This window comes from Numenius arquata, chromosome 1, assembly GCF_964106895.1.
Source record: "Numenius arquata chromosome 1, bNumArq3.hap1.1, whole genome shotgun sequence".
NCBI lineage: Eukaryota > Metazoa > Chordata > Aves > Charadriiformes > Scolopacidae > Numenius > Numenius arquata.
This window is the reverse complement of record NC_133576.1, coordinates 96,205,371-96,219,280: the sequence shown is the minus strand read 5'-3', so window position 1 is coordinate 96,219,280 and position 13,910 is coordinate 96,205,371. Positions and strand designations below refer to the sequence as shown.

At 43.0% G+C, this 13,910-nt stretch overlaps 1 protein-coding gene across 4 annotated transcripts in view; it reads right to left on the bottom strand.

Moving 5' to 3' along the window:
- Nucleotides 1–13,910, bottom strand: part of KLF12 (KLF transcription factor 12) — a 256,454-nt gene that overhangs the window by 151,060 nt on the left and 91,484 nt on the right. For 2 of the 4 annotated variants that reach the window (XM_074146471.1, XM_074146638.1), the window contains exon 4: nt 51–140. In XM_074146471.1, coding sequence (XP_074002572.1) covers nt 51–140 — 90 coding nt within the window. Of the gene's footprint in view, nt 1–50; nt 141–13,910 lie in introns of those variants that run through there. The other 2 variants (XM_074146717.1, XM_074146555.1) reach the window with 2 other exon arrangements.

The window sequence follows — 13,910 nt, the reverse complement described above, 5'->3', positions numbered from 1 at the left end:
GAAAGGTCACCAGCGCGTCAAAGAGAGGCCACACAGAGACCTCTGCTTACCCCTTGCTCGGATTCCAGCAGCTCTGTTTTGACTCTGACTGCCGGCATCCCATCAAGCATTAACATTCTGTTCTCAAAGGCGCTGATATCCTAAGGCAAAAAAGGAAAAGGTTAATCAAAAAAATGATGAAAACCGCTTGGTTTAATTCACTGGTTTAGTTCTACGATACTGTAGAAATAAGTTTCTCTTAGCAGAAATAAAGTTAACAAAGATGTACTATTAATTTCAAAGAGTAGCTACCAAGTTACTACTTCTGTTAAAATAGTAAATTATACTTTCACTTATCCTTAAAAGAGAACTAAGTCTTTGTAAGCAACAAGGGAAAATCATCTTCATCTATTTTTTAATTTGAAATTAATCACACAAGTCCACGTATATAAATTCCCTGCTTTGGAACTGGACAGGAGAGCATTAGTGTCAAATAGCTTCAGGGTTTTGGCAGCATACTTAGGCATATTCCATTTCAATCAAAACATTTGTACTTCTGTATTACCTAGAGAAAGCATATACTTGAATTCAGAGAAGTTATAGTGAAGGTCTGTATGCACGCACACTATAAACTAACACACATCAACAACTCCTCTAATTTCGTATCATTCATTACCTTAGAATCATAGAACTGTCTAGGTTGGAAGGGACCTTGAACATCATCTAGTCCAACCATCAACCTAACTCTGATAAAAACCATCACTAAACCATGTCACGAAGCACTATGTCTACCCATCTTTTAAATACCTCCAGGGATGGTGCCTCAACCACTTCCCTGGGCAGCCCATTCCAATGCTTGATAACCCTTTCAGTGTAAAAATTTTTCCTAATATCCAATCTGAACCTCCCCTGGCGCAACTTGTAAAGTTATCAGCATTTGATTTTAGTATAAACTGGTTAGTGATATGAAACTTTAGACTAACAGGTTGCCCCAGAGGGGTTGTGAACTCTCCATCCTTGGAGATACTCAAAAACTGTATGGACATGGTCCAATGTGCTCTAGGTGACCCTGCTCGAGCAGGGTGTTGGACAAGATGACCTCCAGAGGTCCCTTCCAACTCAGTCATTCTGTGATTCTGTGTGATTTGTCAATGAAAATCTCCACGTACTCACCTCTGATACAAAAGAAGTAAAAAAGCATGTTAAAAACATACATTGTCCTTGTCGCAATGGGCAATATATGCTGAGAGCTCTGATCTGAAGTGAGATTTGCAGAACTGTCCTTCCCTCAATCACCATCCCTGCTCCGAGTGTCTCATCCCGCTGTTACCGGAGCAGTTGATGTAGAGATGCAAAACAACCTCTTGTGCCTTCAGTTCAAACACTACTTCAACCTGAGTCAATTTTCTATTCCAGCCAAGGCTCAAGGCTGGTGTTTGAAAGCTAGCCCCTTCAGCTGCTATTTAGTTTAGAGAACATGGAGAGAATAAAAGGCATTTTATCCCCCCAAGCTAGAATCTGACCTTACAAATCCAAACAACTTGGTCAGCGGTACAGAAATAAGAAGACGTCACAGCTATTTTTTCAAATAGCAAAACTACTGCGTGTATCGCTTATAAGTGACTCATTCACAGTCACTTACTTGTCTGCAGCCCCGTCTGGAAGGCAGCATTTCGAGACTCGAAACTCACCTCTGCTCTAACCGTTACCTCGTAGTCCTCAATAACCGCACTGTAATGGAAAAAAAAAAACAACCGCCTTCCCTGTGTTTCATGGGCAGCGGATCTGCTCAGTACTGCGTGGTGCCGTTATTCATAAGGAGTATGTTCATAGCCCTGTTTGTCACCACAGCTCCTTCAGGGGAATTTTAAGAAAAATGGTCTGTCCTAATGGAGCTTCCAAAATACATTTTAAAAACTTAAATTACTTTAGACATTTTCTCTTTTCCAATTAATGCACCTCGTCCTAGGATCTTCATTTTCAGGGATCCAAATATTGAAGCAACTGTTTATTTTTGTATACTCCCCTTTATTGTAGTTTAAATAACATGCTGAAAAGCTGGGAAACAGATAGGGCCATGCACCAACACGGTGCCACAGGCACAGCAAATGACCTGCTTAAAATCCCCGTCGCCCTCCCTTTGAACCCCATGTGTCACAGCACCCAGAGCTGCGGTTTGATACTACAGGGCAGGCAGGAACTTGATGGTAAAGCAGATAAGCAAAGGCAACTGCAAATGCAATCTCTATTTTTTTTTTTTTGCCTTAAAAGTAGATTGAGATAGTTCACAAAAAGCTCTAAATGCTTAAGTTATAAACTTTCAGATCAAGCACATAATTTTCAGCAGAACACCTCCACATTCAAACATGTGTTAATGAAGACAAGTCAAGCTGTTGAGATGTCCCGGTCCATGCTATGCTACCGCTGGGTATCTACTGTATTTTAATCTTGACACAACAGGAAGAAGAAAAAAATACAAATGCTCTTCCTATGTCTTCTCAGCAATTTGTTTTGTGCACCTTGATCTTTATTCAGTGTTCGAGGCATGAGGTGGGGAAAGAGCAGGAAGGGACTCCGATGCCACAAAACAGCTGGCTGAAAGGCTTCCAGGCTTTACATCCCTCTTCCCAGCAAAGGCAGTGCACTGTTTACTTATCAGAAGCGGATGCTGGGAGTCACCCTGAGCTTCAGCGGTTTGGATGTGGTTTGGGGTGGAACGAGAGCAGGAGCCAGCCTGGCATTCCTGGCTCCCCCCCATCCCTGCGCCCATTCCGCAAGCAGAGCAGTCCCTCTCCCTTCTTGATTTATGGGCGGCACAGTTGAGTTTTACAGCAAGATCAGGAACATACCATCATCAAGCATCCCTTGGGCTGTTTAGCTGGTAGACAAAGAAGGATGAGCTGATATTGCTTCGTGTCCCTGAGGAGGTCTTACCCGCCTGAACGAAGGGACGAGGCCGGCTTGTGGAGGAGGCGCGGACAGGAGGAGGGGGGAAGACAAAGCGCCACCGAGGAAAGGCAGGTTTAATGAACTGTTAGAATCTGATTAGAGGCTAATGTCCCTTTTAGTGCTTTGTACCAATTTACAGCTGATATACTTGAACCATTTTTCCCCACCGGCTGTGATAAACTCATTAGTTTTAAAAATGTAAGCTAACCAGAGCCTTTGAAGTTTAAAACTGATAAATCATGAAAACCTGACTAGTTCATGTACCATTTAACACATTTACATTTAACTAAATTTTCATAGCACTTGCTTCCCCTTTTGTTCTCTAAAATCGTATTTCTTAAAAGCAGCACTCTGGTCTGAAGAGTGAATGCAGTGAATAGCTGTGGCTTTCGGGTCATTTATAATTCAGAGTAGCAATAATCACAGAAGTAGATTCTTTCCAAACTATTTGATCCCTTCTGCATTTATGACTGGAAGGACATTGTGTGACATCCTGGGGGAGGGGGGACACTGCCTGGTAATAGCCGAGAAGATCCTGGCTGTGTGCTACACATATGGATGACATGTGGAGCCCAAAAGTCACCCAGAGAGCTGATCTTTCCAAACTGTGCTCTCCTGCCACAACCAGCATTCGCACTACAGTATGTTCACAGCCATTCAGCAAATAGCATGTAATTGCCGAGATTTGCATACGGTGGGCAGTCATCTAAGGCAAAGGGGCTTGGACTCATCCCCACGGGGGCTGGGAGTGTGAATTGAGTTCCCCCGGGAGCCTCTCCGGTCACCCAGCCAGATGGAGCATCCACACCTGAGTGAGGCCAGGCTGCTCCTGCGTCCCACGTTAATTGACAACACTCCGGAGACCCACCAGCAGAGGTTGCTGATATGATGTATGGAGTCAACGCATTTTTCAGGCCACGGTCCCTCCTGGCTCACTCAACTCTTTTCATCGACTGTGGCAGCTAACTCATAGCTCCCAACGTTGCCCAGGTGAAGGTGACCTGAATTCGTGACAGCCCTTCCTGCTCTATTCTCCTGCCTCCCACCCCAACCCACCAGGTGGACTCCAGTCACCCTCCTAAGTAAAACACTCAGCAGATGTATGTCCTAAACGGGGCATATAATCAAGCCAAACACAGCGTGACCTTACCAAAACATCTGTTCTCTTGGATCAATAAACTAACTCATCCTAAAAGCGATCAACCTCTCTTTCTCGGTGCCATCCGTTGGAGGCTTTCACTAATCACTTTTGGACATTTATTCCCTTGAAAGATTAATTAAAAACACAAATCATACCCAGGTCCGTATGGGCAACTGCGATTAGAGCAGTTGTTACAGAAGATGGATAAGCTTTCGGGCTTACAAGCTCTTCTTCTGAGAAGCTATGGCAATCAGTCTAATAACAAGACTCTCCCCCCTCCTAAAAGGCCTACACTTTCAGCACAGCAGCGCTGCAACTACAACTGGCGTTTTCTTCACGTGGATGACTCTCTGTTGCAAGTTTTAATCCAATTATCTTCAGCTACTTTAGAGGAGGAGAAAACAAAACAGAAACTCGTATCTCATCTTGGTACAAAGCCCCCCCAGCCTCCTGTAGTGCTTATTTAATTATGAGTTACACTATTATGAAATTTGGCTCCATCCATGCGAAGGGCTGTGGTTCTGTAGCCAAGTTTTCGATTTGGCCAAGCCATACATTTGAGAATCACGCCGCAAACTTAAAAACAGCAGGGGAGCTGGTGCCACAACCAACCCCCTGTCCTGAGACACCACCGAAGACACCCCTAAACCCCCTCCATAATTTCTTCTAAGCACAAGATGACAGAAACTGCACATCCCCATCCCATGCCACAGTTGTTGTCTCTGCCGCTGCTCAAGATTTTCACATCTAGCTGCTAAGTACTAAAGCATCAGAAATAAAAAGATGCTCTCTCAGACCTGGCTGGGCTGTGATGACAGTTTCCATGAAACCCCAGGAAGAAAGTGGAGAGCTTAGGCTTCAGAGCACCCAGAACCCAGATCTTGCATTTCCTGCAAGGATCAACAATCCCTTATGTTCCTGTGCAAGGCAGTCACCTCCTCTTGTTTCATCTCATGAACACAAGAGATATACAGAAACAAGGTGGATGATGCTAGTTACTGCTATCGCTAATGAAGGCAATGGGCTTATTTAATCATGCTGAAGAACTGCATACTGGCAAGACAAAGCCACTGATGGCTCCAAACTTTTCCATGAGACCCCAAAAATGTTCAGCTGACAAATCAGTTCTTCGTAGCTCTGGTGGGTTGACCTTAGCTGGCTGCCAGATGCCGCTCTGCCAGATGCCCACCCAGCCGCTCTCACACTCTTCCTCCTCAACAGGACAAGGGAAGAAAACAAGATGGAAGAGCTCAGGGGCTGAGATAAAGACAGGGAGATCACTTAAGAGGTACCGGCATGGGCAAAACAGACTTAGGATTTGGGAAAAATTAATTTAATTTATTGCCAATTAAAACAGAATTGGATGGTGAGAAACAAAGAAAAAAACTAAAACACCTCCTCCACCCCTCCCTTCTTCCCAAGCCCAACTTCATTCCTTCATTCCAACTCTTCCTTTACTTTTCTGTAGAAACTTAATTTCTAACATGACACACTTTCATTTTTGAGATATGAAGTATCAAGTCGGGGGAAGAGCAGTCTCAAATTCAATGTAAGCTACGGTAAAATGTTTCAAGTTTAAGGGGAGTATGTTTGAATAGCGAAGAGCCAAGAACAGCCTTTAAGCAGTCTTTCTGTCTCAAAGCTGTGACTTATAACTTTCCCTGCCTCATCTTCTGGTTATTTTTACATAAATTTTCTGCTCATGCAATAATTTCTTAATTCATCACTATATTCTCATTTTATGGTTTCAAAATTTTGAGTCATTTTTGTGAAAACAGTGTTCTTGATAGCTCAGAAACATGATTTTTTAAGTTTTCCTTTTTTATACAGATATCTTAGAAACATCACTGAACTAACCATGAAGTAGCCTATGTCACACTTACATACCCTAGCAATAAGATTACCTTGTTGATTTTTCTGAACATGAGTACCTAAATTCATATCATAGAATCATAGAATCATCCAGGTTGGAAGAGACCCTTGGGATCATCGAGTCCAACCATCTACCCTACTCTACAAAGTTCTCCCCTATACCATATCCCCCAACACCACATCTAAACGTCTCTTAAACACATCCAGGGATGGTGACTCAACCACCTCCCCGGGCAGCCTGTTCCAATGCCCGACCACTCTTTCTGTGAAAAATTCTTTCCTAATGTTCAGTCTAAACCTACCCTGTTGGAGCTTGAAGCCATTCCCTCTTGTTCTGTTATTAGTTACCTGTGCGAAGAGACCAGCACCAACCTCTCTACAGTGTCCTTTCAAGTAGTTGTAGAGAGTGATGAGGTCTCCCCTCAGCCTCCTCTTCCTCATACTAAACAGTCCCAGCTCCTTCAACCGCTCTTCATATGATTTGTCTTCCAGGCCCTTCACCAGCTTCGTTGCCCTCCTCTGCACTCGCTCCAGCACCTCGATATCTCTCTTGTATTGAGGTGCCCAAAACTGGACACAATACTCGAGGTGTGGCCTCACCAGTGCTGAGTACAGGGGCACAATCACCTCCCTACTTCTGCTGGTCACGCTATTTCTAATACAAGCCAGGATGCCGTTGGCTTTCTTGGCCACCTGGGCACACTGCCGGCTCATATTCAGCCGCTTGTCAATTAGAACCCCCAGGTCTCTTTCTTCCAGGCAGCTTTCCAGCCACACTTCCCCAAGCCTGTAGCGCTGCTTGGGGTTGTTGTGGCCCAAGTGCAGAACCTGGCACTTGCCCTTGTTGAAACTCATGCCATTGATTTTGGCCCAATGCTCCAATCTATCTAGGTCTCTCTGTAGAGCTTCCCTATCCTCCTGGGAATCAACACTCCTGCTTAGCTTGGTGTCATCTGCGAACTTGCTGATGATACACCCTATGTCCTTGTCAAGATCATCAATAAAGACATTAAACAGAAATGGTCCTAACACTGAGCCCTGAGGCACACCACTTGTGACTGGCCGCCAGCTGGATTTAAATCCATTGAGCACCACTCTTTGGGACCTTCCAGTCAGCCATTGCTTGACCCAGCGGATCGTATGCTCATCCAGGCCGTGTGAAGCCAGTTTTTCCACAAGAATTGTATGGGGGACAGAACTCATTCTCATTACTTACATTACTATACTAAAGTTATCCATCAGTCAAAGCAACAGGCAGTGTAACACCTCAGGGCAAAAAATCTGAAGTGATCCACTCAATACAAAGCCCTTGAAGATATGACAGATCCTTCTAAGGTTACGACTAGATAAGACTTCCCAAGTTTGAAATTGTTTCTTCCTCTTTGTTTCAAGGGATAATAGAAGAATGAAAGACTACCATCTCTTCTCAAATATAAGCACCTCCCCATAGGGAGAGGAAGCCAAGAAGAACGTCTTCTTTCCAAATTCTCACAGGAAAAAATCCCTCAGTTGTCTACTACCTCAAACTCCTGAAGACCTTCATTTCCAAAGAAGTCCTTTATATACCGTACCATGAGGTTAGTGTTATGGTTTGAGAGAACCCATAACAATCTATTGTTGTTAGACAATTATTCTATCACCCGATGACCCCTCCCCACCCGGAAAGGGGACTCGGGGAACACAAAGAAACACAAGGGTTGAAATATAGATTTAATAGACTAAGACTAAATAATTAACAATAATACTAAAGAACCAGTATTAATCCCGATACTGATATAAGATATACAGGACTATATCAGCCGACTATATCAGTAGGCAGCTGTGCACTCCCAGCAGGGACAGCAAATGTCGGACACCGGGAGCGCAATGGCTTCAGGAGGAAGGGAAGGCCTCAGGGCTCCGGCACCGGGGCAAGGAGTTGTCTGGACCCGCCGCCATCAGGGAGAGAGCCCGCTACGCAGCAAACTTTTCTAATTTATATTGGATGTGACGTTCATGGTATGAAATACTCCTGTTGGCCAGCCTGGGTCAAATGCCCAGGCCTTGCTCCTGCTTGTCCCTGCACCTGGCAAGGCTCGAAAACACTAACCTTGAATCCCACAGAGCCTGGCTGGCTATAAAGTAAATATTTTCACAAATTCAGACACTAGAGTCTTCTAAAAGTGCAATTTTCCCCAGCATTAGAAGAAAAGTTAGTCCTGTGTCTCTCAACCCAGGACAGCAAGTCTCTTAAATGTAGCTATCTCTAGGGTGAAGCATACCAGTTAACATTGCCACAGTACGTATAAGAGCAGTTCATTCCAAGAAGTGAAGGAAACAACTATCCAATAGAAAATAAAAGTAAATTTATGTAGCTAGAAGAATATCACTCAACTGGGAGTTCTGCCAGGGAATCGGGGTTAACAGCCCATGGCTTGCCATAAGATCTTCATCATATGTAATTATGTCTATAGCTGTGTGAAATGTTCATAATGAAAGCAAAGATTCTGGTAGTTCTGCATTTTACTCCGAACTTGAATTTCCCGTCAAAAACACCAGAAAAGAAAAGGATCGTTTGCATTTATTGATGCTTCAAACAAAATCAAAACAATTTCTTAAGAAAAAAAAGTAGAGTAAAGCCTTAAGCTTCATACTGTTTTCATGTGAAACTGGGTGGGGTTCATTTGAGTTCATTCCAATTCAAAATGGAATTCGTTTAGTGAGAAGAGAATGCAGAGCTTTGCAGAAGCCTGGGTGAATAACACGGACATACAAGCCGCGGTTTGTGTCCTATCTAAAAAACAAAAGCTTAAAACACTACAGCAATGGACTTCTGGAAATACGCTAGGACAGCAGCTCAGCACATGAGTGTGAAAAATAATTAATTAAAGCTAACAACAAGGTTATTTCCCACTGATCTACACACTGTGTCTGCTTGTTAGCCCTGAACAGAGCTCAGGGCAGACCCAAATGCAGTGCACGGAATTCCATACATCACCTTGTACCATAGAGGGCCATGGAAGGAGGGCAGTCCACCTATAGGTATATATATCACGGACACACATCTGCATAGCATCCAGTGATCATGAAAGCATCATAGCTCTTAGCTTTCCAGGAAGGACTGTGAGTGCGGTCTCTTACTACAACCAGGCATGCCAGGTAGAGCCCAGACCTCCACAGCAGCTGTGACTCAATTCTGTCAACGCTTGAGAAGCACATGCAATGGTTGGCCTTCAGCTCATGTTGTCCTGCTGAGATCCTCATCCAATGTACCAGACCATGTCCGGCTGTATCCCGCTGCTACCAGTACAAAGATGTACACGTGCAACACAAGCTTCTTGAATTTCTATTCCGGTGCCTAGATCCTCCAGGAAAAAAAAAAAACCACCAACTAATTTTGCAGACAGCAGGTTTCCAAAAGTTGTTAAGTAGCCAAAATGTCTAAGGATGTAGCTATGTTTTAATTTGCTATATATTTTTCAATGTATATTGTTCAAGTCCAGATAATATTCAGTGAAGAAACCCAAGATCTCAGGTTTTGCTTCTAAAGTCTTTCTGGTTTGTTTGGGTTTAAATCAGTTTTACCAAATATAAATAGAACCCAAGAGATGTGGTCAGCTTCCAGGTGACAGAGGAGCGTCAAGTGCATTGGCAACTAGAGGCCAATCTGCCCTTTCCCAGACTCAGCAGGCAACGCTGTCAGCTTAGGCTGCTTAAAATTCCTTTACATCAGCTCTGCTCTCCTGCCACTTTTAGCTGCCTCTACAAAGAATTACCAATCATTCTCATAGTATGTAATTCAGACACAATATGTTACAAGTAACAGTAATTACACCAGACCCATACATTTAACTTTTATCAGCATTAATGGTTTCCTAGTTTTCCTTCTAATGCAACAGTCACAGAGTATTTGATAAGATTTTTCTGAATACCAATGGATTCATTAAGGATTTGTGGATTTTCTTTATCTTACATTTAAAAGTCCTGCTTAACAAAAAACCCCCACCCCTCAAAAAACAACTACAGAATAAGAGAAAGCCGAAGAAGAACCATCATTTAGGAGAGACATATACTTAAGAAAGGGTAAGTCTGGAAAAAGCCTGCATAGTATTTATCTTCACACAAGAATTAAGAAAAAACCAAACTTTTCATAACACTTCATGATGCACAATAGTAAACTAAACTCTTGATAGTGTCTTTTGAGTTTTTAAGGCACAGACAAGTAGTAAAGACTGCTATCAAGTGGAAATTCATTACTTTTTCACACAAAAACCCCAACAATTAGTAATTGACCTAGATCGCCACTTTTCCTTGACACAGTTACAAGTCAAGTGGTTTTAAAAAAACTCTACTTAACTTCCAAAGGAGTTTTCTGCTATCTTATGTCAATTGCCCCGGAGTTTGGAGAAGAATTTGAAGAGTAAGAGGCTTAAAAACAAACATACCCCGCCCCCAAACTGCAATGGGAAATATAAAAGAGTTTTCATTGTCCTACAAATACCATATTGATGAAATTTACTGAAACATATACTACTTCAAGGTTACCTTTATTTTTAGGTGGGTCTTTGCCTCAATTATTAAACTTGAGAAAAAAAAAAAAAAATCACATGAATGGCTGGTAAGATAAATTACAGGTCAGGTTTTCATTCAAGAGGTCCCCTATCTTTTGCCTTTACCGAAAACTAAAATCGAAGTTTAGCTAATCCAAAAGCAAGTCTCAAGTCACAACATGTTTTTAATTAACTTCTGGTGCTAGGAGGAGTACGTGACACCAACAGAGTGTCAGGGGAATAATTCTGCCATATGACAAATTTCTCCTCTGTTAATTGTCTAAACTGTGACTGTTTTGTATTTGCTGAGCAAATGAGTGTTGAATGGCATTGCCCAGGAGCTTATCAGCAAATACACAGTGACCAAAGTTTTGCTCTGAATTCTGCCCTTACCTGCTCTGGTAGGAATATGAACTGCTGAAAGCATGGGGAGCTGGTTGGCACACTTTGCCCCCACCTGCCAACGTGCAAAGTCTGCTTCCATGAAGACAGATACAGCATGGGCTCTCCACGCTGGAGAATAAAGGGAACGTTTAACATGTAGCAGTAGCCATGGTTTAGTCCAGAATTATTGTCCGAGATGTCATGTGGCAGGCCAAATGGCCAAACATAGCTGCTCTTTGCCAAGAGGACAAGGTGCTATCTACAGGTTCTGCTTGACTCCATCACTCCCTGCAGACCAAAGGGACCATCACCTCCTCAAAGGGACACCATCTTCAGCTCCACGATCGCAAAGCCCCAGAGGGAGCAGTGAAACAACAGCATGGGAGGTTTCATTGGCCTGGACATCATCGCTCCCTCCATAAATTACGCTGACCCTTTCCATCCTGGGTTTCAAAGGAAGCAAACACGCTACCAACAATACTGTAAGCCCCGCTGGAGGCACAACTGACCAGCAGCTCACCCCCAACCCTTCAGCTCAGGGAGAAAACTGTTGCTCCTTCAAGCGTCCTGTTCCCTCCCCTAGGATAAAATATAGCAATAAATTGATTGTCAGCAGCAAAAAGCTGACTTCTTATAAATCATGGACATCACAAACTATACTCTCTGAATAAGAGCAATGTAAGGTAATGCCATCATTAAATATGTCTCGCTGCCTTCTAGCAGCTGGGCCACAGAAATGTTAAGCAGCTGATACTGCTCTTCACCAGCAGAATTGTTTCTCACTTATCTGAGAACTCCAACATATAGACAGATCTAAAAGGGAACCAGGATAAGCCAGCTTTCCCCCTATGGGTTAAAAATGTAACCGCTAAAATTTAGGAAATTCAATTATTTATATTTCAGATTTACTTTGTTCACAAGCAATTTTTTTAAACTTTTGTGGGTGTTTTTTTTTTTTACTGTTGAAGACAGAGCATTATATGGCACCCATAAGAGAACCCTTTGTTCCCAGAAGTCAGTTGCTTGTTTCCAGCTCAGCTTGTTGCGCTGCCAGCTACAGGGACAGAGCAAATTCACTGCAGCCTTGAGATGAGGAGGAAGAGGAAGAGGAGAACATGCCTCTGCGCAGCTGCACCCTCCAACACCAGATATCATAGGACACACCTGCAAGGAGCGCAGCAGGTTCTCACAGGATCTCGGAAACCGTCTGCCACGGTTCACCTACAAAGTCATAGATGCGATAGGCAATAAGCGATGAAACCAAAAATCTTCTTTCAATGGCCCAACTCCAGCTGCTGGGAAGAGCTGGAACCGCAACCTTCGCCCCGGCAGCTCCACAGCCTGAGCGCCCGTGTGTGCAAAACCGCACGTCGAAATCCTTTGATTCATGCACATGCCAAAATAACAAAGGAATAATTAAATAAAAGCTGAATGATTGCACGCTCAGATGAAAAAGTCAGCCTGTTTGCCAGAAGTTAAGCATCACTCCAACGCCTTTCCCTGCCCCTTTTGCACAGCACCTTACGTGCCCGTGGAGGAAGGGTAATTGCTTTATACGCTTCTTGCCGCGGAGCAAACAAACTGCTTATTCTGATATTTCAAAAGAAAAGCTGCACGGGCTGATGAAACTCCCAAATTGCAAATGTTTAACATCCTGTCGCAACCCGATCTCTGTTCTATTTAACATCAGTTTGAGGTTTCCCACTCCCCGCAGGCTCCAGTGTAAACTCCTGGGAAAATATTAATATTAAAGCCAGCGAGTAGCACTCGGCACATGTCAAAAGGAAAAAAAAAAAGGGGGGGGGGGCAAACTCTGAATTTTCTTCACTTAGTGAATGAATTATAAAGCACCTCAATTCATGAATGAGAATTTCTTAACTATCCACCAAATGCGTGGAAAAAAACAAAAAAAAAAAAGGTCTAAAATAAAACATCGCTCTCAGGCTGCTCCTATCAACTTCTAGACAGAAGCTGATACCTGATTGTTCACACGAGGTGTTTTCTTACCCAAGATGGGATGACCAAAACACTTACATACAAAACTGTCAAATTAGATTCAACAAGCAATAAATTATCGTGGAACTAGGGTCCACTTTAAAGGCAATTCTAATTAAGCGTTAAGAATTTCTAATTAACAAGTTTCAAATGTCACCAACATACATTTCCCCCAGATCCTCAGAGAAGTTGTGATTCCTCAAACATGTTTAAAAAAAAGAGTACTGCACATGAACAAAATTACTGCCAATAATTAAAATAACTGCATAACTTCAAGATTAAAGAGTACTTTAAGTAAGTATGGGTATAGCCATAAAAATGACAGAAAAACATCAGAAAAAGAGGTATATGAGTAGCACATACAGCACTACATTAACAGATGCTTTGAACTTTAATTATAGCATCTTTAAATTTCAGAGATATCAAATTTGCTCTATGCAGCCAATCAAACTGGGCTTACATATTAAATTTAAGGTTATAATCAAAATACATGAGTGTGTGTCATGGGGAAAGACAAGATAAAGAAATAATTCACTTATATCATTTTGCAGCATGAAGCATCATGTAACCCTGGAAATATTCAAGGAACAATGAACGTTATAGCCAATAGTTTCTTTTCTTAGGATCCCAGGATGATTCAGGTGGAAAGGCGCCTCAGGAGGTCCCCAGTCCAACCTCCTGCTCAAAGCAGGTACAGCTCAGAGGTCAGACTGAGTTGCTCAGTTGTCCAATCAGGTCTTAACAACCTCGACGGTTGGACATGGCACAAAATCTCTGGGCAACTTGCTCAACTGTGAGACAGGCCCCATGGGGGGAAAAAATGGTTTTCCTCGCACTCGACCTGAATCTCTCCTGTGTTCTCCTGCCTTCCATTCTCCCACCACACACGGCTATGAATTGACCAACACCCCCTGAGGCCACACATCCTGCCAGTCTTTTCCCATCCAGGCTGTATTAACTGCAACTCAGACACAAGAACGTTGTTGGAGATACTCTTGAAAGCCTTGCAGAAGCTGAGGTGAATGGTGTTCGCTTCTCTCCCCTCAACCACTATTCCGGTC